Source organism: Oreochromis aureus, linkage group 16 (assembly GCF_013358895.1).
Source record: "Oreochromis aureus strain Israel breed Guangdong linkage group 16, ZZ_aureus, whole genome shotgun sequence".
Lineage (NCBI taxonomy): Eukaryota > Metazoa > Chordata > Actinopteri > Cichliformes > Cichlidae > Oreochromis > Oreochromis aureus.
The window spans coordinates 31,148,668-31,175,757 of record NC_052957.1 but is presented as its reverse complement, the minus strand read 5'-3'; the positions used below and the strand labels follow the sequence as shown (position 1 = coordinate 31,175,757).

The 27,090-nt window shown below is 39.5% G+C and overlaps 2 protein-coding genes across 7 annotated transcripts; one reads left to right on the top strand and one right to left on the bottom strand.

The window, feature by feature from the left end:
* Positions 1-852: 852 nt before the first annotated feature.
* Positions 853-17,914, bottom strand: f5 (coagulation factor V). Of its 2 annotated transcripts, XM_039600036.1 has the most exons (26): positions 17,835-17,914; positions 17,140-17,336; positions 16,811-16,893; positions 15,948-16,070; positions 14,071-14,283; positions 13,821-13,982; positions 12,860-13,081; positions 12,598-12,763; positions 12,308-12,488; positions 11,163-11,259; positions 10,841-11,046; positions 10,085-10,232; positions 9,777-9,989; positions 7,134-9,192; positions 6,858-7,026; positions 6,357-6,593; positions 5,998-6,214; positions 5,689-5,868; positions 5,433-5,549; positions 5,247-5,318; positions 4,592-4,677; positions 2,408-2,563; positions 2,151-2,295; positions 1,822-1,973; positions 1,470-1,652; positions 853-1,369 (listed from the first exon to the last, which is right to left on the bottom strand). In XM_039600036.1, exons 2-26 carry the CDS (start codon positions 17,298-17,300, stop codon positions 1,223-1,225), a joined length of 5,895 nt encoding a protein of 1,964 aa, XP_039455970.1. In that variant the 5' UTR covers positions 17,301-17,336; positions 17,835-17,914; the 3' UTR covers positions 853-1,222. The 2 variants fall into 2 exon arrangements, with proteins under 2 accessions (XP_039455970.1, XP_031583146.2); XM_031727286.2 differs by lacking the exon at positions 17,835-17,914 and having other exon boundaries at positions 17,140-17,568.
* A 38-nt stretch (positions 17,915-17,952) lies between these two features.
* On the top strand, positions 17,953-26,987 carry slc35a5 (solute carrier family 35 member A5). 5 transcript variants are annotated; one of them, XM_031727281.2, is made up of 10 exons: positions 17,953-18,039; positions 20,071-20,230; positions 20,388-20,486; positions 21,737-21,870; positions 22,095-22,162; positions 22,299-22,487; positions 23,188-23,382; positions 23,475-23,602; positions 24,638-24,906; positions 25,526-26,987. In XM_031727281.2, the coding sequence occupies exons 2-10, from the start codon at positions 20,104-20,106 to the stop codon at positions 25,592-25,594; spliced, it is 1,278 nt and encodes a 425-aa protein (XP_031583141.2). In that variant the 5' UTR covers positions 17,953-18,039; positions 20,071-20,103; the 3' UTR covers positions 25,595-26,987. The 5 variants fall into 5 exon arrangements, with proteins under 5 accessions (XP_031583141.2, XP_031583144.2, XP_031583142.2 ...); XM_031727282.2 differs by having other exon boundaries at positions 17,959-18,035; positions 20,074-20,230; XM_039600037.1 differs by having other exon boundaries at positions 17,959-18,035.
* The last annotated feature ends 103 nt before the right edge of the window (positions 26,988-27,090 follow it).

The window sequence follows — 27,090 nt, the reverse complement described above, 5'->3', positions numbered from 1 at the left end:
ATCTCACGTTAGGCTCGGCTCTACCAGAAAACCCTCAGTTCACCAAATTATTACGGTTTCAAAAAACCTCAAGTCAGAGGCCACATTGACTTACAGTAAGGACAGCACATTGGATAACTGAATCAAAACATGGTTGCTTTTCTGAGCCTGGTTCTCCCAGAGGTTTCTTCCTTCTAAAAATGAGTTTTTCCTATCTCACTGTCACCAAATTCTTCCTCATAGGGGGTCGTCTGATGGTTGGGAATATTCCTCTGTTATTGTATGGGCTTTACGTTACAATATAAAGTGCCTGTCGTACCTGTGTATATAAATACAATTTTTGTTGAATTGAATAAGTACATTTAATACTGTTATGTGGGCTTTGAATAACACGTTTATCCAATATAGAGTCATTTTTCCTAAGACCTAATATTTATAAACCTAGAGCCACAGTATTATTATTATTATTATTATTAACACTATTATCTAAAGCATTTCCAAATCACACAGTTAAGCAGCTGCTCCGAGGCAGAATGTGGGTGTCCGATAAAGCTATCTGTGAGTTGATTTGCCTCCATAGATCAGTAGTAAAGTAATCCAGACATGCTGAGACTTTCACACCTCTGGTGCCCAGTTTAACATGATCAGCAAATGGATAAACATAACATGTGTGTGCAGCTGCACGTGTCTGTTGACTTTGGTGCTGCTAAAAGACAGGCTTGACCCCAGCAGAGGTGTTAAAAGTGACACCTTCAGGACACCTTGAGAAGATATCAGTGTTCCCACACTCATGCTTGGGATGCCAAGGCTCTCCGTTTATACAGCGAATTCAGTCATGCAAACCATCCATCCATCACTGAACATGACACCGAATAAAAACAATGCATATTGTATTTATTAGAAATAAATTACATGTTCGTTCTCTGCTTACATATTTACATGAAAATACAACTAGTATTTCAAAAACACACAAATCCTACTTACTCGTGACATTTTTACTACTTTTTACTACTTTGATTGCAACTTCCAAAAAATCTAAAATCATAGTGACAAGTGACAATTCACTGAGTTACTCAAGCTACAAGACAAATTTGGCAAATAGCCTGAAACAAACATGTGTGAGTTTTTTCATGTTAGCTGTGATTTGGTATTTCTATGTTATGTTACCTTTTTAGCTTCACGTCCATTTATTTGCATATTCATGTGCATGCTTGAGCTGACCTGTATGATCTATTATCTATTATCACTCAAAGTCACATCCAAGCAGCTCAATTCTCATGGTGATGGAGGTCATCCAGCTTTTGGGGATGACTCGGATAAAGCGGGAGAAAATGGGAGGGTAGATGTAGTTCCTGGCGTGGTCGTTGTTATTTGTATTTCCCATAAAAATCTGGATTTGACGCAAGCAGAGAGACAGAAATTGTTTACAATCACTTTACTTCACTCAGTGAAAACACCAGTTTACTTGCTCAACATGTTGGACGGCTCACCCTGGCAGGCTCATCCTCACTATCCGTGTACTCTTTCCACTCTATCCCATTGTCACTGTACTGCAAAATGTAGGACATGACATACATCTCCTTCCCCAGAGACTTGGCTCCCTGGGTTATGATACCTGTGATCTTTTTAACCTGAGGCAGTTCTACCTGAAGCCACTGGTCCATGTTGTTATACTGAGAAGGAGAAGAAACAAGAGAGACAATCAGGAAAAATCTGCATGCTAATAAACTGGCAAATTCTCAAGGTTTTTAAGTGTTGTAGGTGTCCTGATTTGCCGCGATGCTCACATTAAATCTGAATGCACTTCTGTTGTATCTATCATGCCAATATTACAACGTTTACCTTAGCCCGCCATGCATTGACAGCCCCTTGTCTGTTGAGTCGTGCGAGTGATGGTTTCCAGGGTCCAGCATACCAGCTAGTGGCTGTAGAGCTGGCTGTGATGTAAATGTCCCCTATAGCTTCACTTTCCATCCCAAGAGGCACTGAGCAGCCTGAGGCAGGAGATCAGAAATGTTCAGGACCTTTCACTTGATCATAACATACACTTTTAAAATTTTCACAGCATCCCTTACAGCCAGTTTAAAGTTTTATACATTTAGTCTGGGGTTTACAATGCACAGTGTCCAAACCTTTTTTTTACTAACATGGTTGTTACTGTACCGTCTTACCGTCAAGCTCACAGCCAAAGTACTCCATGCGGACTGTTGCCATGTTGTACCATTCAATGGGGTGAAGCCTAATGAATCGTCCAATCACGGGTGGGAAGAAAATATTTGTCTTTGTCTCATAGGCTTCCTGGTTACCAGTGAATACCTGGTAAGAGAGGAAAAGACACAATGTGAGAGAATTAGATAGCTGCTCCCAAGCTTGTCCAGTTTGTAGGTGTTTGCATTAAAGAAAGGAAGTGATCAAACTCCCCCCCCACCTTTCTAAAGCCTTTGCTGTCGCCTTTATAAAAGATCCACTTCCGGCGGTCATTGCTGTAGGAGATCAAATATTTGACGACATACTGGGAGTAGAACATTTGCTTGGCTCCCTGAGTTGCCACCTGGCTGATCACAACTGGCCGCTGGAAGTCTACCTGTGTAGGGGGAAGTAGGTATGGCACAATGTCAAACACAAGGCCCAGGGGCCAGAATTAGCCTGCTAAAGCCTCCATTCCGTCCTACGGGATGTCTTCAGAAACAAAACAAAACAAAACAGAAAAGAAATGTTGGACTTTTAATTGTATTTTCAGAAGTTTCACAGCTTTTCCTGCTGATAACGACGTCCCCCATGGTCAGCCATACTTCAACAAAGTTATTCAGTTTCAGATTTCTGTAATTTTACACATTTACTCTTTAAAATGTAAGACTTGTGATGACAGATTTATTTCAGTTAAAATAGCACTTAGGTTTGTATAAAAGATATATAAGGAATTAAATGTGTAGTTAAACTTCTGTTCAATGGCAGAAAGGGCAGTTTTGCTGGTCTGCCCCACATAAGATCAAAGTGGATCAAAAAGGAGTTTGACATTCATGTATTAAGCCCTTTGAGACTTCTACACGCTGGACATGTAAAATTTGTGCAAATATTTTGTGGGGTAAAAATATTTTTCAGACCCACATGTTCTTAATGCAGCTGTTCAGACCAACTGAGTAATTTCGCTTGATGAAACTTGCAGCATTTATTTTTCAGATAAAGGTAGATTTTTCAACTTTTTTTTCCATATGAATAATAAATGTGACAAAACAAACGACTGCATTTGGTGACAGGTGCGCTCATAGCTCAAAATGTGCACTGGTACCGAATATACAATGGTAATAGTTAAATAATAGCAGAGGTGGCAAAAGTACAGACTTTACTTAAGTAGAAGTATGGATACCTGGGTTAAAAAATACTTCAGTAAAAGTACTGAAGCAACTTCTTTACTCAAGTAAAAGTGAAAACATACAGGCTCTGAAATGCACTCAAAGTAAGAAAACAAACTGTAGGTCTTTGAAGGACAATTCTACTAACCATTTTTGTCCAAAGGTAACTGAGCCTTGTGCTATATTAATATAATAATAAAATATTGTTAGTAGATGAGAATTTAATTTGAAATGCTAACTCTAATGAATGTACTTAGCTTGAATATGTAATGTAGGACACATGAAGTGAAAGAGAATTAAAAAAACAAACACACTATTTTCTGTTGCGCACATTATCGAGGGCAACTTTGTCTCCACAGATAAACAATAAAATGAGTGCAGTCAAGGGTTAAAGTGGGATTCAGAGGGATACATCAAGGAAACTCTAAGATCTGTGTAGTGTCTAAGCGCTGGGAAAAGAATCACAACTTACATTAATGTGAGCTCCAGTAGGTTTTCTTTGTGTACATGCTGTAATCAGCTGACCAGCTGCTCTTTGTGGATTTACACATCTGAACATGATGTAAGCAGTTTCACAAGCTATCTTGGCTGATGTCTATCCTCTGCACTGACACTACACTTTTTATATTGTGTTTATAATAGATAGTAAAAAGCTGGAATTCAGTTAATTAATCTAAGCATCATCAACTTAAATTCATCTCTGCTGCACTTAATGTAACCTAACACTGGCCATGAGCACCACAACCACTGTGCACCAGGCACACACAGTGTTTTAATAAAGAATTCACCACAGTACTGCAAACTAACCTGTTTACCCAGTATTAAAGTATATAAAGCGCCTTGAGGCGACTTTTGTTGTGATTTGGCGCTATATAAATAAAATTGAATTGAATTGAATATTTTCATGCAACATTTGAATAACACAAAGTTTGTGTGGGTTTGTTTGTTTTGCAGGACATTTCACAATATGATAATACATAATTTATCAAAACACATCATATACAAATCAAATATGTGATATCAAATTATGACATTGCATTTAAGCTTTAAAGTTGCAGTTTATCAAGCGTCACTGAGCAGTCCTTAGCTTTGAATCTAACCTCTCTTTTTCTTCTCATGTCTTGTTTGTGTTCCCACATCTTTCTCCATCTGTGAGTGAACTTATCTTGTACAATTTTTTTGCATCGCATCTGGTGTGTAACAACTGCATTTACATAATAAGCATGGGAGTGTAGGTTATCACATCTACACCACATTACCTGAATAAAGCTGCTGTTCTTGTCTGTGCTCCATGCATTGTATTTACCCTGATTGTTCAATCTGGCAAGATGGGGCTCCCAGTATCCTTAAAAGACAGAAAAAATAATAATTTTTTAAATTACAGACCTTTACCATGCAATAATTTCCGAGGTCCTCTGATGGATACATGAACTCCCAATTGGGAGTTCAGTATCTTGTCAGAGTGTGATTGGTCAAAGTGCAGAAAATAAGGCGCCGAAGGGGTGAAAAGAAGGATTTCTGTGATGGTTGGTGCTAGAGCATCTGTTCAAGACTGTTGCACCTGTACATATAATGTAGAAGTTGGACTTCTAGCTTGGTTTTAGTTATTATTATAATTTTTTAAATGCCCTGGGCTTGTTTTATTGTAAATAAATCATGTTATTTGCTACTCTTGAGTTTTGTACTCCTTGGCTATCACCGCCCTTTTAGTTTTTTAGTTGATCTCCACTCAATGGAAAAGGACCTCCCTCTTCCTTCTCCTTTTCCCTCATTACATAAAGGCAATGACCTTGATGACCCTTCTAGTTTTAGTCCAGTTAACAACATCAGTAGATCAGTAGTGATTTGTGATTTAGTACCGAAGTGTATTTATTGCTAAAAGAAATGATTGCAGACAAGAGGTAGTATAGCTACCTCTAGTGTTGATTGCTGTGATCTCTCCATCCTTCACACTGCCCGATTCTAGACCCAGTGGACGACAGCAGTCTTGGGGACACACAAGAAAGAATTCAGTATTAAAATGTAAGACATGCAAAACAAGTCAAAGTAGGTAGAAAATCATGTTGTAAATGCAGCAGAGTGATAGTTTTATATTTGCACCATTATCCAGAACCAGAAAGAGTGTCTGCATGCCCTTCTGCTGGCTAAGGCCAACTTCTGTCTCCAGCTGCCAGAGGCCAGGTTTGGATGGATACATCTCCAGGGTAGCAAAACCCCCTGCGAACACAGTTCATCACACTGATTCATTTGAAACTTTTCTCTCTGCAGCTGACAATCCAAATCCTGTAGACTGTGAATTCTAATCTTTAAAATGTGGTGAATAAGGTGTTACTCTAAGTTTACATATCATTCTCACCAGGCAGCAGTGGGTAGACAGCCTGTCTGTAGCTGGTGGTCTTCTTGTGTATAAATGTCTGCCCATGAAAGTGGACACTATGAATATCATTGGGAGAACCCAGGTTGATGAGATGCCAGGTCACAAGCTGGTTGGTGTACATCCTCAGGCCCTTCAGGCTGTGTATAATTCCATTGATTGCTAAAAAAAAAACAAGACATTTTTATATAATTCTGTTTTTGTCTCTGTAAGGTGCATGATATAGAAGGCACTAAAAGTTATCACATTTAAACACATTTTGGGTGGATTACATAAACCCTAATGCATTACAATGGAACTTTAGGTTCTCCTTGAAGTTGTGATCCATGATTCTCCTTCGCCTTTTTCTTTGCATTATCTCAGAGTTCTTCTCATAGTACCAGCTCCGTGACTCATCAAAAGTCATGAAAAGTAGTGTGAATTCTCTCCTATCTGTTAATTTCGTGTCCAAGGTTCCCTCTCGACACACCAGCAAAGGCCCGATCAAGCCTGAGTGGATATCCCTTTCCTAAGAGACAGCGCACATGTGAGGTTCAATATTATTTTAAATAAATCATTACTTTGTTTTTGTTTTATTGAAGATATAACTTAAACCACTGAAAATTCTCTGCATCTCTCTTTTTATAACAAGCACTAATTATTATACTCACTGGATTTACGCCTGAATAGTAGGCCCAGGTTCGGCAGTCAGACTCTTCTGGTTTTGGTCCAACTGTATGGCCGACTTTCCACAAATAAGTAAAGGTATTATTGGGATTAACCTCATTGTCATATTTGAACCAGTAATGGGAATCATCCTCATAGGAGAGGCCTTCTGTCCGCTTGGTATAGGACACCCCATTGGGGTGTATTGAATATGGACGGTTGGCATTGTTCCTGAACACCACCTACGAGACAATGAGACACATTCTGCATTTTGGAAAGATGGAGGGTTAGGGTTAGGTTTTTAAACCTTTTTGGAAAACGCTCTTTTTGATTATCTTGCTGAGAGTTAGATTAGGAGCTCTGACCTTTAAACACAGGATAAACGATACATAGTGAGTCTATTAGCTTAGTGAAGTTAATTGGTTAGATGGATCTTGGTTACTTTAGACAGAATATATAAATATGAAGAAAGTAAAGGCAACTGGCTTATGTGGGGTTAGTCTTACCATGATGCTTTGTCCAACCTCCGCTTTGATGACTGGCCCCAGAATGCCGAGATGCTCATCTATCTCCCCACGGATGTCGGGTGTGGTGAAGCTACTATCCAAGTAACCTCGAAAGACTACCTTTGTGAACTTAGTTTCTTGGCTGAGTAGTTCATGCTTTTCTTGCCTCCTGTTTAAATAACAGGATAATGTTTTAGCTGACATGTTCTTGATTTCCTGTAAATCAGCATTCAGGTGTTATATTAGTCTTTTAAATTTTCACAACTCTGAGCTTACCTGTGCCCATACCCTGCATAGTCCCATTCGACCTCCTCTGCAGCAATGAAATAAGTCTTGACATTGGGGCCTGACATTTTTAAGTAATATTTTGTGGTCTCGTCAAGGTCAAGGTTCTTGATATCATCAACGTCGCTGTAAGGGTCTTTGTACATCACGTACTCGTATTCATCAGCTTTGAAATCCTGTTCTTCTAGCCGTAGGTGATCTGGTTCTCCCCCAGGAATATAAAGCTCATAGTCACTGAAATCAGGCCGAGGCACACCAATAACAACCGGCATGTCAATGACGTGGTCCTCAGTCGAGACAGGCTTTGGTGAGTGAGGCCGTGACCCACGAGGAGTCATTCCTGGATTAAATCCACGAGGAGAGAATGGCAAACCACTCCGGGCTTGAGGCTTGTATTCCTTTCTTTTCCTTGTTTTCATACCGTGTCCCTTCTCTGGTCTCTTTCGACGGTTCACAACCCTGACTTTCTTTTTTGGAGGCAGTGTTGTTTGAGGGGTTTCCTTCTCAAAGTGTTTCTTCAACTGGTCTGGAAGTTCCTCAGGTATCATTTGGTAAGTTCCTTCGTATGTCCAGTTGTGACCTTGTATTTTGACCAAACTGGTTTTAATAGCCTCCGTATTGTTTTCCTTAAGGAAGATGATCACTTCTTCACTGCTCTCTGAGAAACCTAGCTCTTCAGAACTGTGGGACTGGTTAACTGAAACTGTAGTCTGATTAGAAAGACTTTCCAAAGATGTGTTGGTCAACTTGTCAAAGAGACTTGAGATATTCTCCTCACGCCCCATACTGCTCATCACTGATAGAGCTGATCTGGATGCATCCCCTGTGACATTTTGCTCATTCTCAAGCAAAATTTGGGTTACATTTTTATAGCTGGAATTAGTTGGAGTAGTCACAACTTCAAGATTAATTTGAAGTCCATACTCTAGCTCTCCTGAGCTCAAAAAAGTGTTATTGTCACTGTTTTTATAATCTGTGCTTTCAGTCAACTCCAAGATGGTTAAGTTGTGCCTTTTAATGTTGCTGCTGACTTCTTCAACATCTACCTCTAGAACTGACAATGAATGGTTTGTTCTCTCTGCTGACGTGTTGCCATACTTTACTGCAGTGTTATTCTCGTCTTCCCGTTTCGTATTTTCCAGCAGAGTGTCAGCTGATAAATTGCTGTTTAGGCTACTGTTGAAATTGTTAATGCTTGGCTTTGACAGAGGCACAGAGTAAGAGAACACATCCCCTCTAGTGTATTTCTCCTCAGAGTCCTGTACAACCTCTTCAATAGAAGTGTGGTTATCAGTTGTCAGTGATACATTTATTCTGTCCCTTTCTAAACTGTTACTTGAATTTCCTGATGGTGCTGCAGTGAGATTGGTTGGCTCTTGCAATGCTACGTTAGGTCTGGTAGTCTCTGATGACAGACTGCCATTTCTAGTTGTACTGGAATCCTTTTGTGACACATTGTGGCTATTCAAACCAGTTAGGTTCTGTATTTGATACAGAGTGGAATTGTCTAAAACTGACTGTGTCAATGGTGTACTGCTGTTCAGTATATGTGTTGTATTCTCACTAGTGCTTTGGTTCTGCAAATTACCTAATGTAATATTCAGGACTTTCAAAATAAGAAACCACATTTCAGTTAATGCATCTGGGTTTGTAGTGGAGGTCTCGGGTTTACTCTTTATCTCTGTGAAATTAAGGGTGCTGTTCATATCTTTTTCAAGGACATCAACAACATCGTAATCCAGGAAAGAGAGGTCCAATTTCTCCATATCTGAGTCAGCAGACTGGTTCTTGTGAGATCTGAGATTCAATACTTCTGCAAACATTTCTGTGTAGACATCTGGCTCCAGTGATGGGTTTTTAACTGGATCTACCTTCTCCTCTTCCTTTTTGATGTCATCCAAGCTTGGGGGCTTCCACACAGTAAACTCATTTTTTGGCACTGAATCTTCGTACTCATACTGGTAGTCACGAAAGCACTCAACATCCCGAAACTTAACACGCATTCCGTTAGTTGTCTCATGGGAATTCAGGGAAGCAAGAAGCCAGACACCTGGTTTAAAAGAGAGACAAAAAACATCAGTGATAAAACTATGGAGTCACTTCTCATGTGCATCTGTTTCAGATGGTGGCAGTGACTGGTTAATTACATGGACTATATAAGATGGATATAGGAAATGTAATGTTGCACTTATGAAGTTTCGTGAAGTTATGAAGCATTTTTGTTCTCACCATCAACCCACCAGCCTGGGGTGCCTCTAAACATGAAACCACAGGACACTATCTTTGATAAATTGTGAGCATATCCTGGTTTTTACAACTTTGTACAAAATGAACTTCTTGTATATTAACTATGATCTGTAATCTAACAATTAGGGCCATAAACTCATCAGAAAATAATTTATTTAGGGCACAAAAAAGAGAGCTGAGGGTTCTGTTTCCATAGACTTCTGTGCAACTGCACTGGCTTTAATTTTCACACCAGAGACCTATTGTATCTATTAGTCTACACTTAATATCATGCAGTTCAATGAAGTGTTGCTTTCAATGTCTTTCTGAAGGTAAAAATATCCTGGCAAATAATTGTCTGGATGTTAAGAATCTGACATAATATGAGCACTGTCAGTCCTTACTGACCAGTGTTGAGCATGTTCATAGTGATGGTCTCTCCAGTCATAGGGTAGAGGTTTAGAAAGTCCTCTGTTCTGTCATTCAGCTCAAATGTGTGGCCGTAGAAAGTAGCTGTCTGGATGTAGTCCTGTGCGCCAATGCTGGACACGTGCCATGTTGCAACCTCACCACTGCAGAAGCCCAAGGGTGGGTCGTTCTTAAAGATGTAACCGTTGACAGCTGTAAGATGATTCATGACAGTTAGTTGACTGTAGCCAGATAAATGCAAGGCCAATATGTTATATGAACCTTAATTATCTCAAAGAAAAACTCACTGTGTTTGATATTGGACTTATAAAATTCTGGGTCTTCCCTGTTGACTTTAGATCGCTCACAATATTGGCGAATGTTATCCTCTAGATACCAACTCTTGTTCTCATCAAAGACCGCAAACATGGCGTGCTGCTCTTTGTCTGCTTTCAGCTGTAGACAAAAAGAAAGACATGTACTCCTCTTCACACCATCAGTTTCTATATCGACAGCAAATACATCTCAGTGTTATTGTTTTTGGGCTTGCAGATATTTTGGTCATCACCAAATTATTAGACAAATTAAAACAACATTCATTAAAATCTTTTTCAATAGTTGTTAACTAAAAATAAACTAAAAAATGATAACTAACTGAAACAATATTGTGTGCTCACAAACTAAGTTTAGTTTAACTCTTTGCCTGGTTCTGGTGGAGGTTTCTTCTTCCTCTGCACTGGCGCCAAAGTGCTTGCTTGTAGGACGCTTGCAGGACGTCTGATTGTTGGGCCTTTCTCTGTAGGTTCTTACCTTACAATATAACTCGCCTTGAGATGACTGTTGTTGTGATTTGGTGCTATATGAATAAAACTGGAATGAATTCAACTTCAATAAGTGAACTTGGAAATCTAACTGAAACCAAACTTAATTGAAAATACCAATTAAATATGAAGACTGAGGCCTTTCTGTGTGGATTCTTGATGCAAACCAAATAACACTGAAAGCAGCATTTATTATTTATTTTTTATTTTTGCTACCCAGTGTCTAGCAGCTGTTTTTCTTACCTGCACATTCCTGACATTGAGGGACTGACTCTTGCAGATAAGCATTGGTCCGATCAGTCCAGAGGCAATGTCCCGTGGTGTGTTCACCGCACTGTGATAAAGTCGTGTCAGACATCTGGAATCTCCCTCCAAGGGCTCATCCTCTTCGACCACTTTCCACACATAGGTGTGTGTCTCACCTGGCTGGACACCATGAGAATGGTTTCCTGGAAACCATATTACAAAAACTCCATCAAATATTTGTCAACTTTTAATATAAGCAAACTAAACTGGGCTGTTCAGCCTTAAAAAGTTTTCTTTAAATGGGATGAGAAATTAGTACCTCCTTTTGGGTAGTTGACTCCTTCTTGGGACTTCTCTATTGTCAGTCCATGCGGGTAGATACTGTAGGGTCTGGAGGCCATGTTCTTAAAAACAATCTGTAACAGCAGTAAGGGTACATGAGGACAAACAGTCTGTAATCACTGTGAAATGATTACACAATCCCTGCAGTCCACTTTAGTGAGACGCACACAAGATACTTGTCTTAGCTCTGTGTTTATTGATTTGAAATACCACTGACTGTCTGGACAAAGTGCTGACTTTCAACTAAAAGTACATCTATTTCCTGTCTTTGAGAGATAGGTTTTGAATTTTTGAATGTACTTAAATAGTATTCTGTTTTAAATCATTAAGTGAAGTCTGTTGATGCCTAAATAATTATCATTTTATTGCCTGTCAGTGTCATGGTCCTGAGTCCGTGGACTCAGTGATTTTGTGTTTGGTGTATTTATTGTTACTATTATTATTATTTTCATTATTATTTGTGGACTGTTTGTGTTTTGGGGTTTTTGGATACTGGGTTTCTGGGTTGGTGCTCCCTCTGTTGGTTCCTGGTGTTAGTGTTCCCCTGTCTCGTCAGGTTAATCAGGTCCAGCTGTGTCTCCCACCTGTGTGTGATTTCCCAGTGTCCCTCTGTGTATTTATAGTGTGTGTCTGACTGTGTTCCTTGTTGAGTTGTCTGTGTTCATTCCCTGTGTTTCTCTGCATTACTCTGTGATCTCCGTGAATCCACTGCGTGCTCTCCCTGCCGTCCTCCCTTCATGTTCAGGTTTGCCGTACTATAGTTTAGTTTCTCCCAGTTTAGTTTATCCTAAGTTCTGTTTTGCCATCCCCTCTTTGTGTTCTGCCATTCATAATAAACCACCCTTGCATCTCAGTAAGTGCTGCATTCGAGTCCTCCTTCCTACACATCACACGGCTGCTGCCCCAGCCGTGATAGTCAGTACATGTTGGTGACCCTCCAAACCAGGTTCCCTGCTTTGAAAGTAAAGCATTTGCAGCATGGTGCTTTTAAGTTTTTTTTTTTTTTTTCTAAATATGTTTTGAGTTATGTGGCTCGTGTGATTATGTGGAGTGATTTGAATAATAATTTAACTCACAATATGCTAAGTGAGTATAATTTGGCTTCAATACATGTTCTCTCACCGTGATAATGTCTCTGATTTGCGCTCTGATCACTGGGCCCAAAATACCCAGCTCATTTTTCCTCTGCAGGTGCTCTGATCTTTCAGTGAACGTCTCATCTTTGTACTGAGTGTACACTGCCTTCTTGTACTTCCCACCTATGCGTGTTGGTGACTGACTCAGGTACTGGCGCTTGAAGTCCCTATACAAAAAAATGAGAAATTTTTTCAGTTCATGTCGGCACATTTGCAGTTTTAATCTTTCATAAACCAAAAAAATACCTAAAATGTTTTAAAACATAGTCTGCTTACTCATCAATATGGTCTTGCTTGGTAGGCGCATAGTCCCAGACAATTTCCTCAGCAGCGATGTAGTATTTCCACTCCCTGCTTTGTCGTTTTTGCGCAATGGTCACCCACCGATGTGGTTTTTCAAATCCTTCACAATTTATCACATCCACAAAAGCGTGCATGCTAGCTGCAACGATGAATGAATGATGAATGAATTTTTACCGTCAGTTTGACTACACCGGTGAATACTTTTCTACTCTGGTTAATGTACAGAAACACTTACCTTCTATGTGCTTGACGGTGTGTGAGGAGAGCAGCCAGCGTCCTGTGTGGACAGCCACCATGCTGGCAGTGACGGAGGAGCCAGTGATGAGCCCGACTGATGACACTTTATGCCCAGCCTGTTCCAGTACTTGCCCGTTCATATGCACTGAGAATACCTCGGGCTCTGAGCTCATACCCACCAGATGTAGTCTCACAGGGGCATAGGCGCACATGCTGACATCTGGAAGGAAAAGAGGAAACTCTGAGTCTCTTTATGGTTTTTACCTTTATTCTTACAGTGAATATTTTTCCTTTACACCAACATACACACCCAGCATTTACCACTCAATTCCATCAGCAATGTCACTGTTCCTGAAAATACAGTTGTGGCCAAACATTCTGGCAACGGCACAAAGGTCTTTTGGAACACTTTGCTGCTTGCAGCTTTTGAATGATTAAATCTTTGTGATTGTTCTTCAGTTTATCATAGAAACATGTCAATAATAATTTCATTAAAAACAAAAGCAGCATGAAGTGAATGAAAAACTTTGTGCCAATGTCAAAACTTTTTGTACAACTCACTGTACAAACCCCAGCTGTCATAGAAATGGAGTGAACTGTAGCTAAAGATTAACGAATCTCTTGGAAATGTGAGTCAGAGATGCCAGTGTAAATAATTGTTTAGTATACATCAGAGAAGAACAGAGAAAACAAATGTGAAATTCTGGGCTGCTTCTGGGTCTGTATTTAACGTAACAATTTAGTCCATAGCTTATGTTAGTACTATTTTATATATGCGTGTGTGTGTGTGTGTATGTATGCATGTTTTAGACAAATGTAAAAAACTGTTTTAAAGTGTTTTCATTGTTTTGCTATTGAATACTTGATTAGTGTGTTGTATTATTGTAGAATCTGTATTTTAAAAAAGGCTAGCTTTTAGATCCCTTAGTGACAAATAACTGAGTGTTGTACAGACTTACCTGGCAGAGATCCGTTTGTATATCCATTGATAGTATATTTCACATGGCTGTCTGAAGTATAGCCGCTAGGCTCGTATTTGCTCTTGTTCTCATCAAAAACCCCAAAAAGAAATACATACTCGTGGTGGATGCCAGCCTGCTGCCCTGATTCATCTAGACTGCCTGCCCAGAGAGAAAGAAAAAAATAGAGATCAAAATTCTAAATGCAGTATAAAAAACACACAAAGCATCAACACATTTTCACACTTACCTTGCTTGCAGATGAGCAAAGTGCCAATGAGGCCAGAGTTGTAGTCTTTGACCACATTTTGATGGGAGATGTAGGTGTAGGTAAGACAGGTGGGGTCATTTTTCTGAGGAGCAACATCTGACGTCACCTCCCAGTAGTAAACGTGCTCACTGTTGGGAAGTACTTTGTCGTCCTCTTTCTCTTTTTGTGATGTGTTGTCAAAGTAGTAGGCTCCTGTGAAGAAAGGAGATAACTGCCCCGAATTACAGATAAATAATATCATGATGGTAAAATTAACAAAATGCCACTGGTGTGCAGCAAACACAACTAAAAAATAAACTAAAACTAGATGTGAAAAAAACCCCATTTTAGTTAACTAAAATAAAATAAAAACCAGCCTTTTGAAAAAGAAATTCAAAATAATTTAAATGATCTTGTAAACTCGGAAAACTAACTAAAATGAAATAAAAATATATAGAGAAAATCTCCTTAGTTGCACTGATGTCATGTTCACAAGACTTTCAAAAGTTTCTGTTTTCTTGTTTTCACGGTCCTGGGTCAGTGAACCAGTGCTTTATATTTTGTGTTATTATCATGATTTACCACAGTTAGCGTTTTGGTTTCTGTTTTGTATTTCTAGCTCCTTAAGTTCTCTAGCATTTCTTGATTTCTAGTTCTTGGGTTTTGTTCCTGTGCCCCTCATGTTTAGTGTAGATTTTGTTCTGTCTTCATGTGTATTTTCTTGTTCCCCAGTCAGTCGTGTCTCATGTCGCTCCTGTCCCTGTGCTCCGTGTTCCCTCTGTTCAGTATCAAGTCCTTGCCTTTGTGCCTGTCATGTGTTTTCTGTTTTATTTTGATAGTCCCTGTCTTGTGTTCAGTGTTCTGAGCTTTTACATCTGATTAGTCCCAGCTGTGTTTCCACCTTTTTCCCTATCCTCTCGTTTCCTACGTGTGTATTTTACTCCTCAGTCTTCCCCTGCTTGTTGTTGCATTGTACCCTCACAATGCTGTGTGTTTTCCTCCGTGTTGCTAGCTGTTTCCGAGTTTACTCTTCCTGGTTCGTTTTCTTGTGTTCTAGTTGAAGTTTCTAGTTTCCAGTTTCTAGTTTAGTTTTGTATTTAATGTTAGTTTTTACACCCTGAATAAAGCTGCCTCCTTTAGTTCGCTCTTTCGTTGTCCATGAGTCCTGCATTTGGGTCCTACATCCTGCCTGCCACACAGCGAAACATGACACCTTATTGTAATAAGTGTACTGATTTTGCCTCTGATATATGCCCTCCATACAATAATGAACAATAAAGGCTAAAACTAACAGTGAAACTAATAAAAACTAAGCTAAAACTAAACACTTTAAAACACAGGCTAAACTTAACTGTGGACACTAACTGAAACTTGAAAACTAATTAGAAGATACAAAACTATAACGCTGGTGTGTGGAAGTCTGAGAAGATTTTGAGCTTTTTTTATAACCAGCTTTGAACAGTTTCCAAAAATAATGCAGACTCTCCTGCATGGTGTTCTTTAATTTTTGTGTTTCCTGTGTACTCTGACTTTTGTATTAAGAGCAAATTAAGGAACACTTTGCCTCAATTTCCTAAGTTCACTTTAATTCCCGTAAGTCTCAGAGAGGGATTTCCTAAGGCTTAGCAGTTCTTCCTGTTGGACTTCAGAACTGTCTGCTTTGATAATCTGCCTGCCTGGTTAATATTTTAGAAGAAGACAAACAGATTTGTTTGTTGTATTGGCTAATGTTGTGTAATTATTACAATGAGAAACATCACAAGCACTCACAGAAACATTAAGAGGCAGACTATGTTATGGAGTAGTGGTACTGTTGTTTTAAGGATAACAGCATCTTTTGCATTCATCTGTTAGCAGCTGGGTTAATACGCACTCACCCTCAGACTGTTTCCCATAAGCCACACCGTGTGGGCTGATGCTATATGGGCTGGTGGCCATGTTTCTGAAAGTTACAACAATCGTCTCCCCTTCTTCTGCCCTCAGTGTGGGACCAAGGAGACCTGCAGAGAAGTTTATTTATGTGGAATCATGTCATTTCAAAGGCTTCAGTTCATCACAGGGACAGACTTGGATAAACGCAGACTGACTCATCACTCTTTCTCTTTAACTGTTGATTTGCACAGCAACTTAACCGTAAACATTTGCAATAAAATGAAAGTAACCTTCTTTTTTGTAAATACAGCTTTATATTTTTCCCTCTTGCTTTCTGGGAAAGGAATTATTCTGTGACTGTTATTTCACCATCCTGCTAAGAAGATATGATTTGGCACCACATAAGAGGTGGAAGGGAGAAAGTCCAAAAAACATGAAAAAACACTACCTCACCATGCTGATGTCTTTTTGGTGTTTGTAAAAACTGAAGGAATTCACCTTTTAATTCAGTTCTTTCAGAGAAAAATTAGCAAAAGTAGTAGCTGCTTATCCATTAATATGCACTTGGAGTGATACATTAAATTAATAATAACCTTATGTGTCCTGAAGATATAAAGAGTGCATTTGATAGCGACTGTCTGTCTGTGTTTTTTTCCCACTGCGCGACACCGGGGCACCTTAAAAGCTCCTCAACACTGATTCATTAAGTCTCTAATATACATGCATGTACATGGTGACTGCTTTCTGGGAACGTTATTGGTAAATACACCCCTCTATCTCACAGGTTAGTTAATGTGCAGACAGGGCAAGTGTTACTTAAAATTTTAAACCAGACATACGGTGTGTTCATGTAAACCACATCATTTACCTAACCATGATGGATGAGTCTTAGCCTGTCTGAAGCCTTTCTCATATTCCCGAAAGACCACTTTCTTATAGGTGGGACCAGACCTAAGGCAGGGTGGAAAAACACAAAACATTACTCATTGGGCACACATAAGAAAATCCCCACATTACATACACAATGATGCATAGACTCTAAGATGTGAAATTTACTGATTTAACAAGGTGTGACTACTGATTACATAATAAAATGGAGTTTTAAAAATACAATAATAAAGTTACCAGACACAAAAAAAACCCAAAACAAAAAAGAATTCCAGTCACTCTGTATCAAATTTTGAAGTGCTGTCCTACCCGTCTGTGTCGTTGCCAGAGTATTTCCAATCTATCTCCACAGCAGCAATGTAGTAATGTCTCTCCTTAGGCTGAGGCTGGTTTGCTTTGACCTGGTGGGCAGTCAAAAGAACCAGGACAGGTAGGAGCCAGCGAGCTCCAGCCCGGACACGGAGCCTCATACTTACGATCAGTCCTCCAGGCGAGTGTGCTCTCTTCTACAAGTCAAGAACTTGGGAGCTGACAGAGAGTCTGCTGTGTGCTTTATCTGCCACTGACACACGTACACATACCCACACTTGCTAGTTCAAACATTATGTCCTAGGGCAATGAACTGCGCCTCTGCATATTTTTTTTTCCCTTTTGCAACTGGAACCACATGTGCGTTACTTCCCGAAGGGTCCCGAAGGGTGCTGATTCCCAAACATCCCTAAAAATTTTCAGTGGGAATGAGTGTTGGAAATCTGATCGTAAATTTCTCTGACCTAAGAATGTCCCAGAAAATCACGTATGTGTAATAGGTGTGGGCACGCGTCATTTTGGTTTACCCCAATTTCACGCAGTTGAAATACTGTTAAATGTAGCCTAAACTCATATCTGGACATTCACTTATTTGTCAGTGTTTACCAGTTTATTATTATTTTTAAGTAAGGTGTGACTTAAAGTCTCACATTTACATCAAACAAAGACAAAAAAAAATTTATTCTCATACTCACGCTTTTATTCGTGTATCATTTTTCTCTTGTCTCTTATTTCCCCTTGTCTCGATTGTACTTTATTTTCTTGTCCGGTGAACATAAATACAACGGGATGACGTCGTAACCTGTGTCTTAACGCATGCGCAGACCAACCAGGAAGCGCCAGTGTTGACGAGATGGAATCCCTCGGTTATGTTTTGTACTAAAGAAGACTAGCAGGCAGGTATTTATAACATTGCCCTGTTTTCTCATGTTATGGACAGTGGCCTCAAAAAATAATTTCCGAATATTTAAAAGAACACGCGTGTTGTATCGGTGTTTATTGGCACAAAGGTGACGATTTAAAGGCTAGTGATGCAAGGCTACCTCTGTGCTTAGAGCTGTGTGTTGAATTTTGTGTGTTTGAACAGTCTAACTTACCGTGCCGACAATTTTCGGGTGATTTTTAAGTTTTATGAGTATTATTGGACATGGCAATGGAGTTTAAATTATCTCAAAAGCTGGAAGTTGATTTAAAAACTGTCGACTATTTTTGCCGTTAGATTGTTTTGTTAGTTTTTAAGTCAGTAAGTCTTTGTAAAAGTGAAATATAACTACGTATTTCAGCAAAGTGTCGGTGTTTAAATTCTGTGTATTTAGGTCTGTGTAGGTTCTCAGACGCCAAGGTCAAGGTAATGTAAGTCGCGTTTTTCTCCAAACGCAGTAGATTGGAAGAGTACAAAAACACGTATTTCCTCTTGTGAGTCGGAGACGAAGTACTGTATCAAATAAGCTTAAAATTAAAGCAAGACTACTTTTAAAACATCATTCAATAGTTATTATAGTTATCTGGTGTAATCATCATCATTATTATTATTTTTTTGTTAAATTAGTGAACAGAACCCCCCCAGCACCAATACTTATTTCACTTAACAGGGAGTGGTGTTTTTTTTTTTTTTTTTTTTTTTTTTTTTGTTTGTCTTGGTGAAATTGTGGATATACAGTACTGTGCTAAAATATTGAGGTTTCCCTCATTTTTGGCTATTGGCGGCTTTAAAAAAAAAAAAAAAATTATCAGTCCAGTCGTTGTACCTGATTATTTTCAGAGGAACTTTTATTTATTTATTTTTGTTTGTTTGATAAGCCACTTAACACTGACCTGTGAATTTTTCAAGTGCCCAACTCAGTGTTGTGTAACGAACAACTGAGCAAAGAGCCAATTTTAAAATGTATTTCTAGCCACTTTATTACTTGCAGCCTCTCACAAAAACACAGATTTTGTGCCCATTTATTTATTTGAATATACAACAAATGCCCAGGATAATGCTGTTTGACAGGGACAAAATTGTATTTCTTGCACCAAAGAGGTGTTAGCGGAAAACTTGGCATATCTCAGTGTGGTGTCCAGTGTGTCTTCACAAGCATTTAAGGAAGGTAGACAAGTGGAGGACAAAAGAAGAAGTGGCAGGCTTAAAAACCTGCCCACAGCTGATTAACAGTATCTCAAAGTCACGTTTTTTAGAATCAGGGTGAAAAAATGCAGCAAAGACCTGACACAGGACCCGAGAGATGCATCTGGGGTTGCAGTTGATCCATATACTGCTTACTGAAGCTGCATCAGAAATGGTGGCTTCCTTAATGACTCTTAAGGAAGGGAAATTGGAAGAAAATGTTATGGTATGCCAAATGACACAATAACCAGACTGAAAATCCATGTGAGCCCTGTTGCAACAGTGCTTATTGAGTCATAGTTTGACAGAGAATAAACAAAAACAACCAACATCCACATAAAACTCTTGGATTACTTAAAGAATTGACCTGAAAGCTTGCCTGATACAGTTGAAGGTTTCTTGAAAAATAAAGGTCATCTTACCGAATATTGAAATATAAGATAAGGGGGTATTTAGTCTCAATGACACGGTCATCTTTGTATTGCATTATACTGCGTTGTTTCTCCTCATAAGCTGTTTCACAGATGAGCCATTAAAGGAAAAGCCATCACATATCTCTAAACAGCTCACACAGCATAATCAGAGTGATATTCTTTTAACCAAATTAACCTGCAGTGTTGTTTTTACTGTCTCGTATTTAATCATTATTTCTGCAAGTTTTAGTTTACACTTACATCCTGTCAATGTTGTCTTTTTAAAATCTTTATCTTAGTCTTTTCAGAGACACACACAACAGTTTTAAAAATTCTTTGGCAGTATAATAATCATAATGTAAAGGGTCAGTTTGATAAACATGTGTGCGTGCATGTTTGTATGTATTCCAGCAGGTTTGGCTGCATCCATTTCCAGTCGCAGCCATGGCGTGCTGCCCCTTGTGCCCCAGGCTGTGCTCCCGCTCATCAGCCTACACTCTTGCTCTCGGGCTAGGCTTTGTAACCCTGGGGACCAGCCGCATCCTACTTCTGAAAATGTCTGCCAATGCTGGTGATTACCTGACAGTAAACACATGCACTTTTTTTTTTTTTTTTTTCACAGCTGGATAAAAAGATTTAAAAAACAGTGTTAATTTTTCTGGCGTGCATTACAGTGATGTGTTGGCAGCTTGCTTAGCACGTGTCTTCACTTTTTGTTCTGTTTGCAGAAAACAAGTACGACTTCCTCCCAGCATCTGTAAATCTGCTTGCCGAGGCTCTTAAACTGCTCTTCTGTCTGGTCATGTCAGTCAGGGTCATAGTCCGAGGTAAACATTGATGTCTGCGTGTATGTCCTGGTTGGGATCAGCTTATGTTCTGGTTTCATATCACATCTCGAGGTGTTTTCACACCTGCAGTGTTTTGTCTGTTTAAATCAAACTCTAGTTCGTTTTCCCCCCTTGGTGCGGTTCGTTTGTGCAGGTGTGACTGCACTCAGGAGCGGATGAAAAGAACAGCACCGAGACCCTTTGGAGGAGGTGGTCTCGGTACAGTTCCAAATGAACTCCGGAGCACTTCGTTTATGTTGTGAAGGTGTAGTTTGAGCTATAAAAAACCCCCCATCCCATAGCAATGTATGCTTTGTAATCTCAGCATCGAAAGGTACTATAGATGTGCAAAGGTCTGTACGAGCTAGCAGCTAGCCATGAAATAAATGTAAATTCTCTGGGTTCTCAAATAGCCCAGAACACAGCACCTTCTTCCTGCGTTTACTTTTGTTGCTCCCGTCCTGACACATCTGGCTGCTGAGCAAACTGCACATTGTCACATGGTTTGTAGTGACGCAGTTTGGTTTGCATGGAGTTCACTTGAATTCTTCTCTGTGTGGAAACAAACCCAATCACAGGGAAAAGCTAAAAGTTTACAAACTCATCAAGTGATTAGGACCAGAGTAAACAAGCACAAACACCCTCAGTTTCAGATATCTGGGCAAATTGCTTGAATGTGGAAGAAGTTAAAAAGAAACTAAGATAGTGTTGTGTGTGATTAAGTATGATTACAAGTTCTACAAGTTTGCCTATGAAAATAAAGAAAAACATACCAGTTAAATATGGCTGATCTGTTTTTAGGACCATTATTAATGAATGATTAATTATGTATTATTTATTATAAAGTCCTGTGTCTCCAAAATTTTGGGGCCTTACCTATTAGTTTATCATACATAGGTGTGGCTGCCTGTTGAAATTATTTTTAGATTTCAATATACCTGCTGGCTTAGATCATAGAAGGCACTAAAAATCTAAACTAATGAAGTCTATAGGAGACAGGTTAGTGAATGATGGCCAGTCAAAATAAGGTCAACTCTCCAATTAAAGGTCAGTGGCAACAGGAATGTTGAATTAACCATTACAAAATGGAAGGGATCGATAACCTGGGTATTAGTATTTATCATATCTCGAATATGACAAAAACCACGACAAGTCTTACAACTAATATTTGTGTTCATAAGTTCATCCGGCCTCATTCTGTGTTCCATGAGTGAAGGATGTTCGTTGACTCTTTCTTTCTGTTACTACAGAGGGCCGATCATGCAGAGATTTGGGTTGTGCCTCCAGCTCTTCCTTCCTCAGCTCCCTGAAGTGGGCCGTCCCTGCTTTCCTTTACTTTCTTGACAACCTCATCATCTTCTATGTTATGAGCTACCTGCAGCCCGTTAGTACAGATAAGATATTTAAGATGTTTGCTAAATGATAGCTGCTAGAGGGAAATTTGGTTGCCTGGACTGCAAATTTTTTAACCCTTTGTTAACATCCAAATCTCATTTTCCAGTTTGTAGATTTGAGCTTTTCATATCAGACTGGCATTAACAAAATGTCCTGCACGAATATTTGATGCTTTAAATGTGCTGAGCTGCTGCTGTTCTGTTTTGTTCCCAGGCTATGGCAGTGTTGTTCTCCAACTTTGTCATCCTGACCACAGCTGTGCTCTTTAGAATTGTTTTGAAGTAAGTTTCTCTTTTAACTCAACTGTTCTTCAGAAATATGTTGTGTGTGTTTGATTGTAGAATGAGAGGTGATATCATAAGCTAATAGATTAAGCGTCATTTGTTTTTTGTTTTTTTACTTGGCCTTTTCCTACAGGAGGCGCCTGTCTTGGGTTCAGTGGGCAGCGTTGGTTATTCTCTTCCTGTCCATCGTTTCCTTGACAACAGGATCAGGAGGCAAGCAAAACTCAATAGCTGTTCCCAGTCTTCACTCAAACCCACTTTCTAGCCCCTCCAACTCTTGCCTACTCTACACCCAGCTTCTGGAGGAGATGAAGAACAGCAGGTAAACGTGAAGCATGCAGGATTATTTAACCTTTACTTAACTAGGAAGTAGATCTTCGGAGATTTAAAATGTTTTTGAAGCAGAACAATTTTCCAGAACAAGATGAGCAGCAGCACAAAATAGAACAATACACACCCAGTGAGCATATTTATACACATGAGATAAAGAATAAAGTGTAGAAACTTAAGTTAAATATTTCAAAACTATGAAAACATCATGACAGGTCACACGTGTGAGGGTGCACAACATTTATCACTGTATTCAAATAATTTCTAATCACCTTGAATTCATTTAGTGAGATCAGTCCCCTCAAACATAGTTGATTTTGCAGCTCATGCTGGGAAGCTGAATATTAAACTGCCCACAGCTGCAGGGAGAGATGGAAAGATTATATGTATCAGTTCCAACTATTTTAGCAGGTCTTTTATGCAAAGGTAGAAGAAAAGGTTTGGTAATCTAATAAATGACACATATCTGTCATATTTGTAATATTAGATTTAAAATGATGGTGTTTTTGACTGCTGCATTGAGAAAGTATTCTGTAAGTAAAATGGCACAGAGCGCTTTGGGAAGTTCTGAGCACTTCTTTTGCAACTTGATAAAAAGTTTTTTTATTATTTATTAATCTACAGTGAAATAATGTAATGTGCACGTTACATTAAATATACTTTTTCACATCTTTGTTCCTTTACACTGCCAGTGTATCATGGGCATCAGCCCTGCCCGGCCAGGCCTGGAGGGACAAAGTAGTATCGAAGCTTCAATCTCTGGGTGTGGGTCACATCCTGCTCATCCTCCAGTGCTTCATCTCTGCCATGGCCAACATCTACAATGAGAAGATTCTCAAAGAAGGAGAGCAGCTCACTGAGAGCATCTTCATACAGAACAGTAAACTGTGAGAAGCAGCTTGTGAAGAAAATGGGAAAGCAGAGGACAGGTGGATGACTTTGATGCTAACATCAGTCGTTTTCACTGCGTGTTTTTTAGGTATGCCTTTGGTGTGGCGTTTAATGGTCTGACTCTTGGGCTCAACAGCGAGGCACGAGGTCTCACCATGCACTGTGGCCTCCTACATGGACATAACATTTATTCCCTGGGCTTGGTGCTGGTCACTGGTGAGTAATGGTGGATTAATGATTCGCACTGTCATCACAAATTTATATTTTTTTTTCCATTAGTCAGATTCGTCAGTTTCTTCCAAAATGTCAGTGTTAAACAGAAGTGGACCAAAACAGCTTCAACATTTATTCTACTTTTGGACATCATGCAGTCATTGGGACCACAAAATTACATTTAACATTTTTAACTTTGTTTCTGCCTATCACAAGATTGATAACTTCAGTCAGCACTGTAGTGCATCGTTCTCACATCAGAGGGACATTTGAATACTGTTTTATACAGCACATGACTGGAAGATCAATATCAAGCAGGCATAAGTGTGATGTTTATTGAACTGAGATCTCCTACTGTCATTTCTGTTGCTGGAGATGTCCACTCTAATTTAATTTAATTAGTTTGCTGCTTTGAATTATATGCAAACATGTCCATGATTATATGGACATATAGGATTATAGAAGTTGCTTGAGGAAGAGAAATTATGTTCATCAAATGAAGACAGTTGAGGTACTCGGGGCATCTAACTAGGATTCCTCCTGGACGCCCCATAGGTGAGGTGTTTTTGGCCATGTCTCAGTGGGCTTGGGGAATACTGTGTCCTCCAGGATGAGCTGGAAGGGATGGCTGGGTTGAAGGAAGTCTGTCAAATTGATAAGCAGAGGAAGTGGTGCAGCACCTGGTTCTGTTTGTAGAAGCTCAGATGTAGGGGCAGCCAATCAGATGAAAGCTGGCGTAAATAGAGGAGGGGTTGGGGTGGGGGCTCCAAAAGACTGTAGCATGCAAAACCACTACTTTGTACAATTTCTGTCGTCTACAGACAAAATCATCTTAACTTGTGATCTTGTAAGCTGCTGGTACTTGAGTTGTTTTATGCCTCTGAACAGAGCCTGGTGGGTATTTGGTCCTGCTTCTGGCATCAGTGCTAAGCTACACTAATCCAGCTGCTGGATGTAATTTCTTATTAACTGGACTAGTTCATTTATCTAGCTCTAGTATCCATTTGAAGAACTCATAATCTTCTGTGTTCTCCCTAGCTGCCCTGGGCTTATCCGTGGCCTTCATCTTAAAATTCAGAGACAACATGTTCCATGTGCTGACTGGCCAGATCACTACTGTTCTGGTCACAGGCCTCTCCCTCTTCCTCTTTGACTTCCACCCTTCGCTGGACTTCTTCCTCCAGGCACCCACGGTCCTGCTGGCCATCTTTATCTACAATGCCAGCCGGCCCAAGGACCTGGAATATAGCCTGCAGCGGGAGAAACTACGGGTTATCAATGGGGAGGTGTTCGAGAGGTCCAGAGGGGTAGGAGACAAACCACAAATCCTCAGTAGTCACGCATACAAGCCCACACACTCCTTTTCCTCACACAACTTCACTCACCTAACCTCGATGTATATCCACTTCCTCTCCTCCCGCCCACATACCAAATGCTCTGCAGGAAACTTGGCTCTTGTTTCTCTGTAATGTCATTTCTTGGGTTCAGGAGGAAACCTGATTCCCAGCTATGAAAATAGCATCCAGGCTCATGCTGGAGCCTTACTTCATATAATTCCTTTAGTAGTCAAGTGGTTTTTGATGGAAGAAGCTATTTAACAATACAGTAGTCTGTGGGGATACTATCCTGGAATTCTTTTCATCCCCAGCGTCCTGTTCTGTATTGAAGAAAGGTAATTTATGTGAAATGCCAGGTTTCAGGTGTTTGTTTCTTTGCTAGAGCACTAACAAAAACACCCTCTCCATTGGCAGCCGTGGCTTTAAAATGCAAGGTACTTCCCGTGTTTTTCGGGGAGCAAATACTGCACTCCACTTTCTGAAGACAGAAAAAAAGATGTGCACAGTATCTAAATGTCTGCAGATTTGCCCACTGGATTTGACCACTTGTGCATTCGTTCTGATGCCTTGTCTCTCTTTTGTGTTGCAGGACGGTGAGGAGCTCGAGCTCCTGACAAAGGCAAATGGAGACAGTGAATCTGATGAAGAGTCTTTGTAGTAATGATAGAGCTCACTCCCAACAGAGAGGATACTCTGCATCTTTCCTGCTGCTGATGTCAAACTGCACAATTGACTGGATGGAACATGGTCACAGATTGTCTGTGAAAACATTTATTTGAACAGTGATAAGCAGGTAAACGGTGAAAGATACTGTTGATTGATTATATGATAGACTCCTAGAATTAAAAAAACAAAACAAAAAACAAGGCGTTTAATAACAGAATTAGCGAAATGTGTATATTTTGGAAACGTGCCTGTCTGTGGATGACTGCTGTCATTCATATGGGGGAAAGTACCAGTAACGCTGTTTGTTGGAAAAGTGATACTGCGTTTGCCATTTTTGGATTCATTATGGATTTCTTTTATGGACAGTGTATTTCTTTACATGATTCCTGTTGTACATGCTGCTATTTGACTGCTTGCTGGTGCTGGACGTCTAAGGACCAGAAACTGCAGTTTCAGGATTGTTCTAGTAATAGATTTGTTTGAAATTGTAGTGATGTTGAATCTTTATCCACACTATGATGAATTCGGATTGTATTAAAATACTGTGGAAGAGGCAGTCCAACACAAATCCACAAACTATACATTCACAAGTGTTCATGTATTAAGAATTGACACACACATCATGGGCCAAATGCATAGGCACTTTTTTCCCCCTAAATCTCAGTCTTCATAACACTCAACCCATGTCCATCAGCCTTGTTTCCACTCCATTCTGCAGTCATGAATGGATGTAGGAGCTCGTTTATCTGTCTGGACATAAAATTGCAGCTCAAATAATTTCACATGGTGATGAATAGAACCACAAAGAAGACGCAGAGTTTTCATCAAGGTGGAGAAAAGAAAATGTCTTTTATTTGGTGATCTCAATTCTGGAATCACAAAAGAAGAAACACAACCAAAGGGGGAAAAAGGAACAGAGGCAACTATTAAGTCCAAAGTAAAAGGGGAAAGAAAGAAAATACCACTCACATTACTACAAGAGGCAAAAAAGTTGTTTTTCATTGTTAACAAAAGGAAAGCAGAGCTGCAGCTTTTTATGGGACCCAAAATTTCCCCCAAAATAATAGGAGGCTTGCTAAAAATTAGTACACCCGACATTAGGTGGAAACAGAAAAAATATAAATGAATGTTTTATACATCTGGCACCTGGACTATTATGGACTATTATTTTCATTGGACTATTGGTGTTTATTTTCTGAGCCAGAATGAGTGGTATTGACACAATTGCCACTAATGCCTGACCTTCTGTCAACACCACAAACTCCCTGCTTCTCTTACTTGGGGCTTGAATATTTTCTTGTTAAACTGTAAAATAACATTGTCTGAAGATTGTTGTTTGTGCCATTAAAATCCTCACGGGTGAATGCATTTTCTTGCAAAATAAATGGCAAGTTGTTTTATTTCTGTATAAGTAATGCAATTTAATACAATCGCTGATGTCTTGTCATAAATTTATGTGCATTTATGTAAATACTGAGGTTTTCTGGA

Excerpts from the sequence above, each read along its gene's own strand:
- f5 (XM_039600036.1), bottom strand. The coding sequence starts at position 17,300 with ATGAGGCTCCGTGTCCGGGCTGGAGCTCGCTGGCTCCTACCTGTCCTG. Across the intron at positions 6,215-6,356 it reads ACTATTCAGGCGTAAATCCA|GAAAGGGATATCCACTCAGG; the intron begins GTGAGTATAATA and ends GCTGTCTCTTAG. Across the intron at positions 1,370-1,469 it reads GTGAGGATGAGCCTGCCAGG|ATTTTTATGGGAAATACAAA; the intron begins GTGAGCCGTCCA and ends CGTCAAATCCAG.
- slc35a5 (XM_031727281.2), top strand. The coding sequence starts at position 20,104 with ATGGCGTGCTGCCCCTTGTGCCCCAGGCTGTGCTCCCGCTCATCAGCC. Across the intron at positions 22,163-22,298 it reads CTCTTTAGAATTGTTTTGAA|GAGGCGCCTGTCTTGGGTTC; the intron begins GTAAGTTTCTCT and ends CTTTTCCTACAG. Across the intron at positions 23,383-23,474 it reads TTCATACAGAACAGTAAACT|GTATGCCTTTGGTGTGGCGT; the intron begins GTGAGAAGCAGC and ends CGTGTTTTTTAG.